The sequence below is a fragment of the Rhinoraja longicauda genome, chromosome 1, assembly GCF_053455715.1.
Source record: "Rhinoraja longicauda isolate Sanriku21f chromosome 1, sRhiLon1.1, whole genome shotgun sequence".
In the NCBI taxonomy this organism is placed as follows: Eukaryota; Metazoa; Chordata; class Chondrichthyes; order Rajiformes; family Arhynchobatidae; genus Rhinoraja; species Rhinoraja longicauda.
Window position 1 is genome coordinate 107,566,377 of NC_135953.1, and position 19,242 is coordinate 107,585,618.

General features: G+C 41.9%; 1 protein-coding gene across 2 annotated transcripts in view; it reads left to right on the forward strand.

Moving 5' to 3' along the window:
* Positions 1-19,242, forward strand: part of LOC144596083 (neuronal vesicle trafficking-associated protein 1-like) — a 56,985-nt gene that overhangs the window by 19,577 nt on the left and 18,166 nt on the right. For both annotated transcript variants that reach the window (XM_078404249.1, XM_078404256.1), the window contains exon 3: positions 1,710-1,826. In XM_078404249.1, coding sequence (XP_078260375.1) covers positions 1,710-1,826 — 117 coding nt within the window. The remainder of the gene's footprint in view (positions 1-1,709; positions 1,827-19,242) is intronic.

The window sequence follows — 19,242 nt, forward strand, 5'->3', positions numbered from 1 at the left end:
AGTAAACCTCAGTTGATAGATGAACAGTTTGCGTACTTCAAATGGCAGGGGTGTCCAATTCACTGCCCATCGGATATATGCTGTACATAAAGATTTACCCCAGGAGACACAAGAGATTGCATTTGCTGGAATCTTAAGCAAGAATCAATGCTGGTGTAACTCAGCAGGCCATGCAGCATCAGTGGAGGGAAATGGACATGACACTTTGAGTCCGAACCCTTCTTCATACAGATTTATCCCAGTGTGTTTGATCGGAACTTGTCCATGTCTAACTAGTAGGCATACACAGGCTAAACACAAGTATTTTTTTCTTTCGTTATAAGTCATTGACATATTTATTTGAGAAATACCCTTATTTCTTTGACAGTTCAAATGAGTGCTGTCTTTGACATCAGGCTAGTGTTGCAATTCTTGCTTGAATTCAAGCACAGTTCTTTCACACGTAAGATACAATGATTCTGGATGCAACTTAAAAGTGTCCTAACTGAAGTTCTGATGAAGTACCGGCTTATTTTCCACTGTTTGTTCCTGGATGATGAATCTTTACCGGATTTATTGCTTTGCTTACTGGACATCACTTCTCAAACCAGTTAGACTGATATAAAGGATTCTGAATTGGTTTCCTGCCACATTTACAGTGAAATAAAATAAAAGTCAAATTTCAAGCTTTTAAAGCAATTAACTAATTGCATCCTCCGCACATTTTAACTTCTGCACAAAACATCAGAATCTCCCAGCTCTTGCTGTCCGATGGTCAGCTGGTAAAGTGTTGGGACATAAAATTACTCACTCATTGAGACCCTTGGCTGGATCTCCTTGCATGTAGGAGTTGAATGGATGAAAATCCTGGCCTTCCCTTGGAAAACTAGCTGTTTTATGTATAAAAAAATGAGTGGAATGCTATAAAAAAACACAAATATGCTGATTTGGTATTGTCCTGTTATGCTGAGGAAGAGGAGACATCTGGTGTCCAGATTGGGCTGGAAGGGAAAGGATGCACCCTGAAGTTATAATTTTCTGTGTTTGTAAAATGATTTTTAATTAAGCTGGTTAAATGAGCATGAGACTGAGTACACTGCCTGCTTTAATCATTGAGTAAATGTTACAGCAATAGAGACGGATCACAAAACAGTCAGAGTCTAAAGTGGTGATTAAATTTGCTCAACTCATCACAGCAAAATGTTTAAAGTGGTGATTTTTTGAACTTTTGATGACAAATTGCCTTTTAATGGAAAGATGAAGGTACCTCTAGGATTTCAGTAAAATGTAATCGTGTGTGGATGAAAATTTCAGATACTATTTAGCAAAGTTAAAAACAACCAGCACTACAATTAGTTGGAGAGATCATTCAAAGCTTCTTGTTGTTTACAGATTGGGCTGGTTTTAAAGAGCAATTTAGATAAATGTATTAACAAGAACTATTATTTCACGGCTAATTTTCCCATGGCGCATGGAACGCATGAATAAATCTTGTGATTACTGTTAATGTTTGAGGCAAATGTAACCTTTAAAAAAAACCTCTTCTTTGTAAGTCCCACCACAAAATGGTTATTTTAGAAGTAATATTAAATTTAATAGCTTTGACGTTCCATGTGATCTGGCTAATACTCGAACAGCTTTTTCTGTGGGTTAAGCTACGTAAATATTTTATCTGATCTGTAGTAGGATTTGTAACTGCTAAGCTAACTTTGTTTTACTTTCAATTACAGGTTATAGTTAAAACAAGGGCAGAGTACCAGCCAATTCAAAAGAAAGGCAAGCTTCAGGCACCAAAAATTGCTGAATTTACCATCAACTTCACTGATGGAGTTTCGGAACGGTTCAAGGTAATTATCTTTGATTGAAATATTTGTCTGTTTTTTTTAAAAACAGCTGATTTATATAACTTGGAAGTGAAATGATCATTTGCATATGATGAGTGAGTTTCAAACAAATAACCAAAAGATAACAACAAAGACACATGACATTGCAGTTTACCAAATTAGTTCCAGGGATTGTATTTATTAGACTGGTTCTTGAGATGGTGGTCTTGTATTCACTGGACTGGTTCCAGGGAAGGTTGGTTTGTTTTCGCTATACTGGTACAAGGAGTGGCAGGTTTGCCAAATGAAGAGAGATTGAATAGACTAGGACGGTAGTCACAAATTTAGAAGAATTAGGGGAATACACACATTGGCCTTCATCAGTCAGAGTATTAAGTACAGCAGCTGGGAGGTCATGTTTCAGTTATATAAGACGTTGGTGAGGCCATATTTAGTATTGCGTTCAGTTCTGGGCACCTTTACCGGAAGTATGTTGTCAAGCTGGAAAGGGTGCAGAGAAAATTTACGAGGATGTTGCCAGGACTTGAGGGCCTGAGCTATAGGGAGAGGTTGAGCAGGTTAGGACTTTAATCCATGGAGTGCAGGAGGATGAAGGGTGATCTTATAGAGATGCACAAAATCATGAGAGGAATAGATTGGGTTGACGAACAGACTGCCCAGAGTAGGGGAATCGAGGACCAGAGGACATAGGTTTTAGGTGAGGGGGAAAGGTTTAATACGAACCCAAGGAGTATTTTTTTTACACAGGTGGTGGTGAGTGTGTGAAAACAATACAATACAATATATCTTTATTGTCATTGTACAGGGGTACAACGAGATTGGGAATGCGCTTCCCATACGATGCAATAAATTAATTAGCTAGTCAGTATTAATTTAAACAAATTGTAACAGTTTTAAAACAGAATAAAGTGCAAGTAGATCTGTGCCGGCTCATTGTGCGATGTGACCATCCGGCTCAGCAGGATCGGTTCATAGCAGCTATGGCCCTGGGGATGAAACTGTTCCTGAGTCTGGAGGTGCGTGCGTAGAAGGCCTTGTATCGTCTGCCCGATGGTAGAAGTTTGAACAGACTGTTGCAGGGGTGTGAAGAGTCTTTGTGGATACTGGTGGCTTTTCTGAGGCATCGTGTGTTGTAGATGCCCTCCAAGGCTGGTAGCTGTGTTCCGATGGTCCTCTGAGCTCTATGGACTACCCGCTGAAGAGCTTTCCTCTGTGCCTCTGTGCAGCTTAGGTACCACACAGGGATGCCATGTGTTAGGATGCTCTCTATGGTGCAGCGGTAGAATGTCATCAGCAGCTGTTGGGGTAGACCAGACTTCTTCAGTGTTCTTAGGTAGAACAGTCGTTGCTGTGCCTTCTTGACCAGCGCAGCAGTGTTATTGGACCATGTTAGGTCCTCCGAAATGTGAGTGCCCAGAAACTTGAAGCTGGACACTCTCTCCACACTGTCCCCGTTGATAAAGATCGGGGCGTATTCCCCGTTATGTGACCTACGGAAGTTGATGATCAGCTCCTTGGTCTTGGTGGTATTTAGGGACTGCTGAAAAGGTGATTTAGAGAGATAATATTGCAACATTTATGAAACATTTCGACAGGTACATGGATAGGACAGGTTAGAGGGATATGGGCCAAAAGCAGGCAGGTGGGACTACTGTAGATGGGACATGTTGGTTGGTGAGGGCAAGTTGGGCCAAAGGCCCACATATTGTGTGACTCTATGACTCTATCTCACCAAAACTTATACAATTCTGAAAGAGTATGGCAGACTAGATGCAGGGAAGATCTAGGACTGCAGGCACAGTTTCATAGAACATAGAAAATAGGTGCAGGAGGAGGCCATTTGGCCCTTCGAGCCAGCACCGCCATTCATTGTGATCATGGCTGATCATCTACAATCAGTAACCTGTGCCTGCCTTCTCCCCTTCTCCCCATATCCCTTGATTCCACTAGCCCCTAGAGCTCTATCTAACTCTCTTTTAAATTCATTCAGTGAATTGGTCTCCACTGCCTTCTGTGGCAGAGAATTCCACAAATTCACAACTCTCTGGGTGAAAAGGTTTCTTCTCACCTCAGTTTCGAAGAGGTATGCTGTTTTGGATTGAGATGAGGAGAATTTTCTTCTATCCGGTGGAGACATAACAAGGGCCTGTGTAAGCTCAGTTGATGTGTTCAGTCAAAACACAAATCAATAGGTTTCTAGACATTAAGCACAGCCAGGGTTATGGAGTAAGTGTTGGAAAATGGAGCTGAGACAGAATCTCAGTCATGGTCTAAGTGAAGGGCCGGGTAATTTAGGCCCAGATGGACAACTCTGTTTTCTTTTCTTTTGATTATTTTCTTATGAAAATGAGCCTGTTGGGACCAGAAAGTTGGACAGTCAAAATGATAAAGGGCATCTAACATGTTATAGAGGCGAATGGGAAGAGGCTGGACAAGAGGGAAAACCGCTGCATACAGAAATATTTCCAAACTGCACAACTGAAAGACTTTGAATTTTATGCAGGTCCACTGACCTAGACATATAAAACTGCAGGAATAGTCTATCCATTTATTCTATCCATTTTATCTAATATCTTAAAAACTGAAAGAAAATCATTCCTAAATCTTTTAAATTCAAGAGAATGCAATTTTCCTTTGTTTATCTTCCTCTGTTTTGTCCAGATTGCATTTTGATAAATTTATATGGCACACCCTTTAAGGTGAATATAACTGTCCTAAGATGCCCATATTTGTTCATGGAACTCCAGGTGTGGCCGAACTCGGGGTCTCTGTCACAGTGGCAGAACTTTGACCCAACTATGTCTGCCCTTTAGATATGAAGGCCAGCATTCCATTAGCCTATTTATGATACCCACACACGGCCTTTTAATGAATACTAGACAGGTGTGCACCCATTGGGTGCAATTCTCTGCCACAGGCGGTCCTGTGGGTGCGGCTGATGGGGGGGGGGGGGGGGGGGGTGGTGACCAGGTGGGTTAAGGAGGGATGGAGTGGGTGAGGGGGGAAGGGAGGAGGGGGGCTGAGGGGGATGGAGTGGGTGAGTGGGGGGGGAGAGGGGAGGGATAAGGGGGGTTCAAGGGGAATTAAGGACGGGGGGATAATGGGGGATGGAGTGGGGGAGTGGGTGAGTGGGGGGGAGGATGAGCGGGAGGGGAGGGGAGGGAGAGGGAGGGGAGGGAAGGGGAGGCGGAGGGGCGGGAGGAGAGGATGCTGGACCCCCCCCCCCCCCCTTAGAGAGGTTTGGGACCGGAACCGTTGGGTGGAAAGCTCTCCTTCGGGCCCTGCAACCCTACTGATCCGTGGACTTGTTTATGGGCGGGGAGTGTCCCCATGGGCCGTGGACGGGAGCCAGTGGTGAGCGGGGAGTGTCCCCCGGGGCCATCGGCGGTCGAGGGGGGACAGGGAGAAGCCACTGACTTCGGCCTCGTTTCTCCTGCGGGCCTCTCCTGTGGGCCAGGAACCCTCCCGCAAGTGCATCGCTGATCGGCGGGGAACGGCGGCGACGGCCATGTTGTTGGACCCTTTGCCGCCACCTCTGGCTCCGCGCAGCACCACGAGAGGAAGGTCAGGCGCCAGGCATGCCGGGACGGGCGCTGGTCTGCCCGCTGGTCCTCCCGGGGGAGAACGTTTGTTAAAGTTAGCCCCCCCCCCCACCCTCATTGGCCGCGACTCCCTACCCCCCCCCTTCCTCCCTCATTGGCCGTCACTCAGGCTGGTCCCATTGTGACGTCACACGCTGAACATGGCAAGCAATCGGTTTAAACTTTAAAAAATATAAGACCGATTTGAATGAAACTTGTGTTAAACACTTCCCAGGACAATGGTGAGAAAGGTGGGCCAAAAATTCTGCAGGTCATGTACCGTTTTTTTGTGGATGAAAAGGGCATAACAAAACAACGGGAAACAGAAATAACAGGCACAAACGTACGGAACAAACAAGATGAGAGTTTTAGAGGCAGACAGACAGACGGATGGACGGACGGACGCATGCAAGAAGAAATCACATAATCTCTTTGAACCTCCCCAGCTCCTATCTTTTCACCATATAGAAAGTACTCCACTGCATCCTTGGGTCCTCTTATTTGCCTACATTGAAATCCGTGTGCCATGGTTTTTTTTTGCCATTTTCCTTAATTTATTATTATTATTGTTAAATTACTACTTCCACCTGCACTGCTTACAATGTCTTTACCTCATCAGCCAACTTAGAAACTTTAAATATTTTGAATGGATACGGCCTCAACGCAGATTCTCGTGTGATGCCACTAATCTGGTCAGATTGGTGCTGCTAATCTGAGTACTTGTCCATTATCTCCACACTCTGTCTCCTGCCACTCAGCCAATTTCCCAGCCAGACCCCATGTTAATAATCTGCCTTGTTCTGTCAACTTTTAGTCAGTCTTTTTAAATGAAATTTTCAAATGTTTCTGGAAATTAACATGATGAATATCCATATACATTTGCCTGTCCACTACTTTCAAGAAATTGAAAACTGTCGGGTGCATTGGTCTCTAAATGGAGGAAATTAAATTGAAAGGAAGTCATAACATGGAGAGGGAAGAATGAGTTGCATTTTGCTGACGTAAAACAGCTGGTTCAGTTGCTAGGTTATCTTAATCTGATATCAGCGATTGATGAGACATGATTCGGTTAGACCTTACCTTTTCAATCAAGTGTCCATTTTCAGGAACAGTGCTCATAAAACACCCTGTGGCTAAATCACAGGTCTGGATCTCTTCATTTAAATTAATGGGCAGGTAGAATGTCATTTCTTGACCAGCGCTTCCTATGTGAGCACTCTGCTTTTATGAATCAGTCCTACATTTACCGTGATGATAATGGGTTCTCGGAACAGCCAGTGTGTGAAAGAGGGCACAATCTGCTCTAATTGTTAAGGTTCTACATTGTTCATCAAATAAATTCTGTGCACAGGGCCTGTGAACATATTCAGTGTGAGGGAGGCAGGGGGGATGCAAGAGGCCATGATGCAATGTTCTGCACTCTTTGCTAAATATTTCTGTCAGATGCGTTGATTTTTCCCAACTATTGAAAATGACAAATGCTCTGTTTTAAACATTGGGAGAGATTGATCTTGCCACCTTTTATCGTAATTAGTCAAATTGCCCCAATTGACTTTCACGCCAGAAAGACACACAAATCCTGGTCCTTCCATCTCAATGGAACACATCAGGATTGGCAGCCTAAATGGCATCAGCAACACTGAGGCCTCCATACATCTTAGAAGAAAATTAATGGTTTTCGATGCATTTAGGCTGAAATATGCATACTAACTCTGAAAGCAACTTTAACTGTGCCTGAGTATGAAGAATTTCCTTCCAGGTAATTGATAGCTGGTGTGAGGAAGACTGGGAAATTGAGGTTGAGGTCCACCTATGGTGATGCAAGGAAAGTTAGTTTATTTATTCCTATAGCTTTTTCTTCTTGCAGTAGGCCAATCGGTGGCCTTTTAGACAATAGACAATAGGTGCATGAGTAGGCCATTCGGCCCTTCGAGCCAGCACCACCATTCAATGTGATTATGGCTGATCATTCTCAATCAGAGGGGCATTAACCACTGATGGTTAATTAAGTTAATAATTAAAGTTACGAGATAAATACAGCCACGGGCAGATAATGAGCTAAAATTGTGGAATTTTACTGGAAAGAAAACTGATTGTTAGAATTTTACCTTTACCTTACTTTCTCATCACCACTGCAACTTTAATTCCAGATGATCTTGTAAGATGCCTATCATTTTACAGGTTGGGAATGGGCGGGTTGGAAGAAGAGAATGATTTTTCGCATCTCGTGATTGAAGAGCCGGCTGTGCATCAAAATGACCTAAATGCCAAATGAGGATTTCCTGTGAATTCCATAGGGACAGTACGTCTGTTTGTTAGAAATTTAATGTGTGCTTGTTTGAATCTATAATATTAATCAGCATCTGCTGAGTACAGTAAGTAGTCTTGAAAGTGTGCTGTTATTACCTTACTAGTGATTCACATTGATGATCTCAGTGTAATTTTGCAAGAACAATTATTTTAAAGAAGGAACTTATTAAAAACTTCCATCCTGTGTTTGAAAGTTCTGGCATATAATTACTGCATTCCAGTATTTTTTCCCTGTGTTACCATTTCTATTATTAATTTTACATCACTGAGAAGGTAAAAACATGGAGGCTCGCACTGGCATAATTCTTGTCAATATGATACAAACTGCAACATTGGTTTTAAAGACAACCCTTTGGATCGCTCAGCTTCATGCCAATATCTTGCTGCACAGTACCAAAGGTGAAATGAAAGTCACATAAATACACTTCTGAGATTTTGTGAGTTCTTGAATTAATAGAATTCTCGGCCTCGATGACTTGCCCACTGTTTTATTTTTATTTTCAAAGTCTCTGGTTGAAATTGAGATGACTAATTCCCCAGGAGAAAGATGATTTGAGCAAACCACAAAGTGCTAGAGGAACTCAGCATTCAGGGAGCATCTGTGCAAGGAATGGACTGGTGATGTTTCGGGTCGAGACCCTTCTTCAGACTGATTAAGTCTATTAGGCAATCTGAAGAAGGGTTCTGATCCAAAACGTCACCTGCTCATTCCTCCTGCAGATGATTTATAAGGACGCGTGAGTCAGGCTTGACATGCAGAAACTTTAGTAGATGTATTGCACCATTTACAGAGTGCTGGAGGATGATTCTTCCTGATGATTTATAATGAACAATGCCACTCTGCTTAAAACTAAAGGATCCTCCATTTTGGTGACTTTTTTGGAGAAGGTGGTGCAATAATTAATGATTACCTTTGGATAGATGAAACTGGCTATTGTCTTTGGGGCACTTGACTGATGGTATTAATGTAAAGCATTCTTTAATAGAACTGGTTTTTGTCCATCTATAGTGAAATAGAACAAGTTAAACAGTTAATTTTTGTAAATGTTTTAATTGTACAGAAGTTCCTAGTTAGACCACATTTAGACCATTAGAGTACTGTAAATTGTTTTGGCACCTCACATTAGGAAAGATGAATTGACCTGCAGAGGGAGAGTGTAGTGCAGCATTAATGCTAACCAGTAGTGCCTTTCCTGGAATTTTAAATGTAAGAGTCAAGGGATCAAAGTTGTCAGCCGATTAAAAGGAACTGATGGGGTTGTTGGATGGAGATTTTCTTTCCCTTTGTAAATCCAAGGATTGGGGATCATCATCTAAAAACTCAAAGGCTTCTGACCTGAAATTTTTGCCTTCACAGATGCCACTTGATTTGTTAACTTCCTCCAGCAGTTTGTTTCTTGCTCTAGAAATTCAAAACAGGCTTTCCTCAACTTAAATTCTGCAAGCAAAGTTTGATAGAGGTTTGGAATTTTGTTCTCCCAATGACTATTGACTTTGCCAGTTGTTACATTTAAATTGGCACGATAGATAATTGACAATCAAGCGATACAGGGTAGGTATGGGTGGTAAGGAGGCAGATCACTCATTTCATGGAGTTGCAGCATATGTTTGGAGCGTCAAATTATGCAGCGCTTTTCCTTTGCGTCTAATTTCAATCCAAACTCCTATGTGCTGTTTTTACCATAAAGAATTTGCACTTTACTCGACGAAATACCAAAATAATTTGCAGGCAGTTAAGAGTGTTTGATGTGTTAGATCTGAACACATTCGTCTCCATTAGTAGTCATGGCTAATATTTCAGCTTTCTACCACCTGTGTATAAACTCCCAATTTATTCGTGGACTGTCCTTCAGAATCAAGGATGACTTGTCTGCCCTCTGGTTACGTTGATTCTGAGTAATTTTGAAGGCCAATGTAAGACCTGTAGACTCATCCACAGTTGGAGCATGGGATGCTTGATGGGAAGGGTTGGTGGGTGGTTTGTCAAGTGATGCACACCTTCTGTTGTTTATGCAGGGCTTCTGTGTATAGTACCATCCACAATTTCCCTGCATTGGACCAAGGATTCTCAGGAGGCTTAAGGTGCACAATTTAGATAGTCCAAGGCTTGGAAGCAAGGAGGATGGAGACACAGATGCCTAGTAGATGATGGGTTTTGTTTTGGCTTTGCAGCATCGATTTTGAAACATCATCTATTTCCTCAGTAGCCCCGAGACTGTGCTGGCATACTAAGGATGAAGGTAAAATTCTTCATTAATGTCTTTCCACACTTGGAGACATTGGAAGTGGTATGCGTTTCCCAGGGTCTCAACATGAACATTTATCTTGTGAGAGATAAAACAGATGTCAGATGTTCAAATGATGAGCAAAAAACAAACTGCTGGATGAACTGAATGAGTGCAGATTGGTTAGCACCTTTGTTTTGTAGTTAGGTTAGCACAATTAGTGCTCCTAGACCTGTATGAGTCAGAACCCACTGACTTCAACTGGATTCTTGTCTAATTTGCTCCCAAAACAAAAATTAGTTCATTGAATCCAATTATATCAATGGATTTACAAACAATGACGACTGGAGTGACCTGTTGATCTTTTTAGAAGGTGTTAATTGCTTGATGAATATTGCTCATATCATCTAAAAGTTTTCTTCTTTGAAAAGTGCCATTCAGTCTCATTTCTTAATTCATATTCAAATTCCGAGTGCCATTGGCAAGGGCAGCATATATTGCTCATTCCTAATTGTCCTTGGAAAGGTGGTGCCTTTTGGGTCGCTGCTGTCCTTCTGGCGAAGGAAGGATAGTGTGTTCTAGGATTTAGACCTGTAATTCTGAGGGACGAGTGAAATATTTCCAAGTCAGGATATCATGTGGTTTGGAGGGAAATCCTATGCTCCTACTGCTCTTGTCCTTCTTGGTGCTCTTTGTCATTGGTCTTTGTCATGGGTCACGGCTGGGATCTTGTCTGCTCCCATAGCCTTGAATAAATGCAGTGTTCTCAGCCCATTCTTGGTATCACATGGAATGAATTGAATTGGTTGAAGACTGGTTTCTATGATGAAGGGGCTCTCAGGAGGAAGCTAAGCTGGACCGCCTCATGGGTACCTGCACTAATATGGTTGCAAATCTTATAAACACATGAACATGCAGACATAGAATATTAAAGACATAGCAGACTGCAGATGCTCAAATGTTGAGCAAAAAACAAACTGCTGGATGAACTCAGTGGGTCAGGCAGAATCTGTGGAGGTAAATGGATAGACAGCGTTTTAGGTCGGGACCCTTCAAGACTGGAATTGAGGGGATATAGTTGGTAGAAAAGGACATGAGACATTGATGGGCATAACGTGCGCAAGCCCCGCTCTATCGTGCAGTTAAAATGTCACGGTGAGCAAAGAAGCTTGTCCATTGGCAATAACATAATTAGCAGGAGCAGAAGTCAGAGGGGTGGCAGTTGTGGAAATACTAGGAAATACTCGGCATGGTGCAGATAAAAATCTTATCAATTTTCTCTTTAGGCCACAAAGGTGAATAAAGCTATGTTTCAAGTGGCCACAATGTCATTGAAATCTATTGCCCAATTTCCTGGTAATGTCCTGCTTCTGGGAATCCATTCAATTCCCAAATAAATGTTTGCACTGAATCTGCACTCATTCCATGAGCTAATAACCTATTCCAAAGTGGATGACCTTTGCAAAAAGAAGACATTTAACCTAGTTCTCTGCTTGCTAATTTATATGCAGTTGTCTTGTTCCTCCACATTCACGAGCAGCCTAACTGCATGAAATCATTTCATTATTTGAGGACCTTGAACCATTCCAGTGAATACTTCACTACAGGAGCCTGTCATGGTAAACTGAGGGCTTCCAAATATCATCCGCACATGAGGGAACTGTAACAGGATACTCTGTTCTAACTGAAGATTAATCAAACTGATGAAAGACGAGATAGTGCATTTTCTTTAATATTGAATCATCCTTGTCAATGGCATGGAATGTAACATTGATCTTAATGGGACTCCACTAGTGATTTTAATCTGTAACTCTGACTGCATGGTTGTAAACAATATTATTAGAAACGGTGATGGCAGTGTAGACTTCAGTTGCTTCGATTGACACTTATGCAATGATACTCTATTAAACAATGTAACAAATGGCCTTTAGTATTTTAGCTTCCAGTAACAAAAATGCATTTTTAGTTGTAAAAAATAACTGTATTTGAAAACAGCTCATTGTCAGAGTGGTTGAAGTGAATCCCTTACTTGGTTATAGCAGACAATCATCAATAACGGGCACCATCTATGGTCCGTTACAGAGAGGGTTATCTGTAGTACAATAAACATGAAGACTTATGTGGAGGAAAGTTTGTAACTTTGCTGGAAAACAGTAAGCCTGGGGATTTAGAACATTTCAGGTTTCAATAAAGGAGGACCAAACTTTCTTTCAAATTCTATTTGCATATAACGCACTGATAAAAAAAGCAAAAAATAGAAATTGAAAGTAGGGTGGTTAGAACTATATAACAGACCATGAGCTTTATGAAAATGTAAAAAGGAAAAGGTTAACAAAAGTTCATTTGGGTCCCATAGAGACTGAGACCTGAGAAATTATACTGGGGAGTAAGGGAATGGCAGAGAAATTAAACTGAAGATCAGTGTATCTGTCTTCACTAAAGGAAACTATGACTCTAAGACTCTATAACATAAACACAAGAAAGGCCTTTTTCCACATTGTATCGCTAAAGTCTATGTACATGAAAAGTTTTGATGGGTATGGGCCAAAAGCGGGCTGGTGGGACTAGTGTAAATGGGGCTCCTTGGTCGGCATGGGCAATTGGGGCAAAGGGCCTGTTTCTGTGCAGTATGAGTCTATGACTCCCTGAAACATAGACAGAATGTTGTCTCAAAATAAAAAATGGTCATACAAGACACAGTTGAGAAGAAATGTTTTCACTCAGAGGGTGGCTAATCTTTGGAGAATTGTGGAGATTCAACTGCCACAGTATATTTAAGGCAGTGATTGATAGATATTAGGACTATCACGAGATATGTGATTAGTGCAGTATAATGGGACTGAGAGAAAAAAAATCAACCATGATCTTATTGAGTGGTGGAGCAGACACAGAGGACAATTGGCCTATTTCTGCTTCTGATTCTTATGTTCTATACTATTCTCTTGCTGATTTATTTTCAATTACCCTCAATTGACTTTGATATGAGGCCTATTTCTTTCTATTGATGATTTATTTATAAAAATAAATCTTTTTAGCCTTTAGGCTTGTTCTGACCTCATTATCCAACCATTTTTTCTTGGTCTTGCTATTTTTCTCCTTGCTCTTGAAGGATTTTATTTAACTGTCTAGTCCCTGAGGTAATCTTTAAAACTTGTCATTATCTTCCAGCATATTTTTATACTGCCATCTGTCACTTGATACTTAATATTGTATCTGTAGTTTACTATTAAGGCTTTTAAGTTGTTTGAGTTGTGAAGTGAACGAGTAAATTATACATACAGACAAAACTACTTATCATTGTCAGAAGATGATACTGGTGAGGGCAACCTTCCAACCAATGCATTCAGATAGACCCTTTACTTCTCCCATTACGCCACCTAACCAGTTCTTAAATGATTCAGTATTCTTACTTTCAGTCTTTCAGTTGGAGCAAACTGTTCTTCCATTTGTTCTTTTTTGGAGATACTGCTATATGTTCCAGTTTTCCCATGAGGATGACATGAGGCACCAGATTCACAACAGAAAACTAAAATATTGACGAGATCTGATATATGTTATCAGGCATTGACATTTTGCTTGTTAATGCAACAAACTGTGCTGAGAAACTCACATGCTTCCTAAAATACAGGGATTAAAATATCTTGCAAAATCTAACTCTCAGTATTAATATTCCCATCTTCTCTAGCATCTAAGATTAACATAATTCCACCTTTCTCTCCTTGCTGGAATTATTCTAACAAGCCTTTGCTCTATCATTCCTAGACCAGCACTGATTTGTTTATTTTGACAAGCCTATGATTTATTCATATTATTCCTCCTGTTGGGTGCTATATAATTATATATTTCATCAGCACGACCAGTTTGATGAACATCTCCACCCATGTGTTTCTTCCTTTTAATACCATTTCATCCCATTCAATTATTTGTGCTTTCAGGTGGTGCTTTTTTGATTGCAGACCATAAAAATTGGAAATACAGAGTTCAACTAATCATAATAGTATTGACAAAGTAAGAAAGAGGCGAAGGAGAGAAATGGTAGGTTATCAACATGAGTGGTTAATGACCAGACTTGATGTCTGATCATTCCCCGTTGGAGGGTTTAGCATATGAAAGCCATATTTGTCAAAATATCACAACGCTGAAAGATAACCCTTGCTGGAAAAACAATTTTATACTGAAATAAGTCTTACTTGTTTTCTGTTAGTAAGACTGCATGTGAAATCCATAGTGCTTTAACTGGTCAAGCTGCTTTGAAGCTGTCATGGATAGGCCATCTCTCGTCATTCTCTCTATCAAGCCAATCATTATCTTATGGATGTTGAACAGAACTGTGACGAATTGGTCCTCCAAATCAAAAAAACCATGGGGCCTGTTTTCCATTTAATTATTCTTGTTCTCAATGCAGATTCTCAAAGTTTCTATAACATGTAAGACATTTAGCCCATCAAGCCCATGCATAAGGTGCTGGTCAGACCGCATATGGAGTATTGTGAGCAGATTTGGGCCCCATATCCGAGGAAGGATGTGCTGGCTCTGGAGAGGGTCCAGAGGAGGTTTACAAGAATGATTCTAGGAATGAGTGGGTTGGCATATGACGAGCGTTTGACAGCACTGGGCCTCTATTCGCTGGAGTTTAGAAAGTTGAGGCGGGACCCCTGAAATGTTTTAGAATAATGAAGGGCACAGATAGAGTGGATGTGGAGAGGATATTAGTGGGCAAAATTAGAGCACATGGTATTGGAGGTAGGGTACTGACATGAATAGAAAATTGGTTGACAGACAGAAAGCAAAGAGTGGGGATAAATGGGTCCCTTTCAGAATGGCAGGCAGTAACTAGTGGGGTACCGCAAGGCTCGGTGCTGGGACCGCAGCTATTTACAATATACATTAATGACTTGGATGAAGGGATTAAAAGTACCATTAGCAAATTTGCAGATGATACAAAGCTGGGTGGTAGTGTGAACTGTGAGGAAGATGCTATGAGGTCGCAGGGTGACTTGGACAGGATGTGTGAGTGGGCGGATGCATGGCAGATGCAGTTTAATGTGGATAAATGTGAGGTTATCCACTTTGGTGGTAAGAATAGGAAGGCAGAGTATTATCTGAATGGTGTCAAGTTAGGAACAGGGGATGTACAATGAGATCTAGGTGTCCTAGTGCATCAGTCACTGAAAGGAAGCATGCAGGTACAGCAGGCAGTGAAGAAAGCCAATGGAATGTTGGCCTTCATAACAAGAGGAGTTGAGTATAGGAGCAAAGAGGTCCTTCTGCAGTTGTACAGGGCCCTAATGAGACCGTACCTGGAGTACTGTGTGCAGTTTACGTCTCCAAATTTGAGGAAGGGTATTCTTGCTATTGAGGGCGTGCAGCGTAGGTTTACTAGGTTAATTCCTGGAATGGCGGGACTATCATATGTTGAAAGACTGGAGCGACTAGGCTTGTATACACTGGAATTTAGAAGGATGAGAGGATATCTTATCGAAACGTATAAGATTATTAGGGGGTTGGACACGTTAGAGGCAGGAAACATGTTCCCAATGTTGGGGGAGTCCAGAACAAGGGGCTACAGTTTAAGAATAAGGGGTAGGCCATTTAGAACTGAGATGAGGAAAACCTTTTCAGTCAGAGAGTTGTGAATCTATGGAATTCTCTGCCTCAGAAGGAAGTGGAGGCCAATTCTCTGAATGCATTCAAGAGAGAGCTGGATAGAGGTCTTAAGGATAGCGGAGTCAGGGGGTATGGGGAGAAGGCAGGAACGGGGTACTGATTGAGAATGATCAGTCATGATCACATTGAATGGCGGTGCTGGCTCGAAGGGCCGAATGGCCTCCTCCTGCACCTATTGTCTATTGTCTATTGTCTATTGATATTACCACTGGATTTTTGACTTGCTGACAGAAATTGGATCAGAAGGTCACAAACTAAAGCCCTTGTTGTTTACTCAAATTAGGACAGTGTATGTATGCATTGTGTAGATAGTTGGGAACCAAATATGAATCAAAGGATCCACACGGAGACCCTGATGTTTTGAGTCACTCCCTCCAGCCACCTTTTGCAGGAGGGCAACTCTGATATAGGCAGCATTATCACTGGACCAGATGTTCTTGGGTGAGACCTTATTACACAGTTCCATTACCCTGTGTCTGACTGGGGGTAGGAGGTGTTTTTGTGGAGGAGGTTGGGTTTGGTGCATTCACCCAACTCTTTGCTGTTAAGCCATTTTTCCTGCCTTGTTCTTAATTTCCTCCTTGCTCTTCTAACCCTCTTCTGATTTTTCCAAACCCCACCCCAGCCCAACTCAATCTTCCTATCATTTCTGTGTTAGCTTTTGTGGCTGGCATGGAGAGTACGTTGAACAGCATTAACCTGTTTCTCGGTGGGCAGTGTGTGGATGAAACAGCAGCTGTGTGCTCGACAGCAGCTGAAGTCAGTGAACACACAAGCCAGCTTCTGCTTTCAAATGGGAGAGAGGAGAAATTTTCTTTATCTTTTCACCTAGAACAGCAATAGATGTAAAAGGCACTTCACCAAAAATGGGTGAATTCCAGTCTAAATGCAGTAATGTTGAAAGCTCAAAACTAATGTTACCTTCCATGTTAACTGCTTTGTGGGAACCAATTTTACTTTTTGCTAGGTATAAAGCTCAGATATATTTGCTGTTATCATAGATTTATTAATATATATTTGCCTATCTGGTGCAGCTTCAAAATATTTATGTGATCTGAAAGCAGAACAATGCAGCTAATACATATGATCAGATTTATCCTCAGGATGAGTGAACGAGTTGATACCAAGTGAATAAAAGAAGTTGGATACAAAATGCTGGAATAACGCAGCTGGTCAAGCAGCATCTCTGGAGAAGAAGAATAGGTGACATTTCAGGTCGGAACCCTTCTTCAGATTGAAAGATGAGGTGGGGGGTCAGGAGGAATAAACTGGAGGCGAGAAAAGGCCAGAACAAATCAGGGCCGGCAATAGATGACCTCAGGAAGGGTCGAGTCCATAATGGCCCATTGTTGGCTGGGGAAGGTGTGATAATGAGGGATACAAGGCCCTAATTTATTCTGGCCTTTTCTTGCCTCCAGTTTATTACAACCACCACACCCATCACCCCCCACCCCCGCCGCCCCTTTCCTTTCAGTCTGAAGAAGGGTTCTGACCCGAAACATCACCTATTTTGCTCCAGACATGCTGCCTGACCCGCTGAGTCACTCCAGCATTTTATGTCTATCTTTGGTATAAATCAGGATCTGCAGTTCCTGCCTATGCACCATGTGAATAAAAGAACAATTGTCTTTTGAATTGCTCCACAAAACAATCGATGAATTGATCGTTGCCCAGCAGTAATGGTAAATAAAAATGTAAACCGGAAAATGAAGATGTATATATGCACAAGGCATGCTAAAAGACAAAGAAAAAGCAGGCGACTACTAGTGCACAACATACACAGTGATTCACTGGAAGGAAATCATAATTTTCCATAATGAATTTTCAATGGCCTCAGCACACCCACTGGAATCTGTTGCAGCCAGGCAGCATGTGTGATATTGCTGGATTGATCATGGTGATACTGGCTTACACAGAAACCCAGCTGTGGCACACCCTAAAGCCAGACAGCAGTGCATATGGTTTGTATCACATGGCATCAATCTGACAGTAGTTCTGTTTGCCCCATGGTGACTCTTTGTTTATAACATCTAGGATCAGATCACTGCCGCTTCAGACTCCGGATAAATGTTTTACACAAGTTTTCTAATATATCTTGGATTATAAGAAATATTTGACACTGATCTCAGATGTGATCTGGGACACTGCTAAATCGTTGAATTCTTGATGATACTCTTAAGTCCAGTGGTAACGTTTAAAACTTTTTATTCAGGCCCTGTGGTTACACGGTCCCAGAGCGATATATTCGTAAAAGACAAAGAAAAAGCAGGCTGCTACTAGTTGTACTTCTCAGCTCCTTGAATGTGACTTCTCAGCTCCTTGAATGGTGAGTCTGTGGAATTCTCTGCCACAGAAGGTAGTTGAGGCCAGTTCATTGGCTATATTTAAGAGGGAGTTAGATGTGGCCCTTGTGGCTAAAGGGATCAGGGGGTATGGAGAGAAGGCAGGTACAGGTTACTGAGCTGGATGATCAGCCATGATCGTATTGAATGGCGGTGCAGGCTCGAAGGGCCGAATGGCCTACTCCTGCACCTATTTTCTATGTTTCTATGTTTCCCTTTCTTACTATTGGTTCCCTCTTACTATTTGAAATTGTGTCTCTTTCTGAATGGTTTAACTCTGTGATATTAAATAACTCTTTACCACTCCCCCGATATGGGAGTTCTTTCTCTTTCTTACCAGTTTCAGGCAGTCTGAACCAACCCTGCAGTATTGTTACACTCCAGGTTACTTGCAGTCTCGTTTTGGCAACACACTGTTTAGGGTTCAGAGAAGGGTTCAAAGGGCCTGAGTTACAGGGAGAGGTTGAGCAGGCTAGGACTCTATCCCTCGGAGTGCAGGAGGATGAGGGGTGATCTTACAGAAGTGTACAGAATTATAAGAGGAACATATCGGGTAAAAACACAAAGTCTCCTGCCCAAGTAGGGGAATCGAGAACCAGAGAACATAGGTTTAAGATACGGGAAAGATTTAATAGGAAGCTGAGGGGTAACTTTTTTTTATACAAAGGGTGGTGGGTATATGGATCAAGCTGCTGGAGGAGGTATTTGAGGCAGGTACTATTGCAAAGTTTAAGAAACATTTAGACAAGTACAGGGATAGGACAGGTTTAGAGGGATGTGGGCCAAACGCAGGCAGGTGGAACAAGTGTCGATGGGACATGTTGGTCGGTATGGGCAAGTTGGGTCGATGGGTCTGTTTCCACGCTGTATGACTCTGACTAATTCATAATTCTCCCTCAGATACCAACGAGAAACTTCATAATAATTAGCACTGATGACATTGGCTAGACTTTAAACTTTGCATTGTCCTGGGAGCATGGAGTGACAAACCGGAAACCTGGAAGTCAGTGGCTACTAATTAACCATAACCTTTTCTCCGGGTGCTCCGGTTTTCTCCCACATTCTAAAGATGTGCAGGTTTTGTAGGTCAATTGGCTTCTGTAAATGGTCCCTAGAGTGATTGGTGGTCGGTGGGGGTTGAAAGGCCTGTTTCCAAGCTGAATCTCATAAACTAAAAAAAAACAGAAATGGATTCCCGTAGGTGCTGCCAAGGGTTGTGAGGAGCTGGAGAGATTTACTGTTCTGTAGTCAGGGCTAATGATGAGGTTATTCTGTAGTGCCATAGACTCGTGAG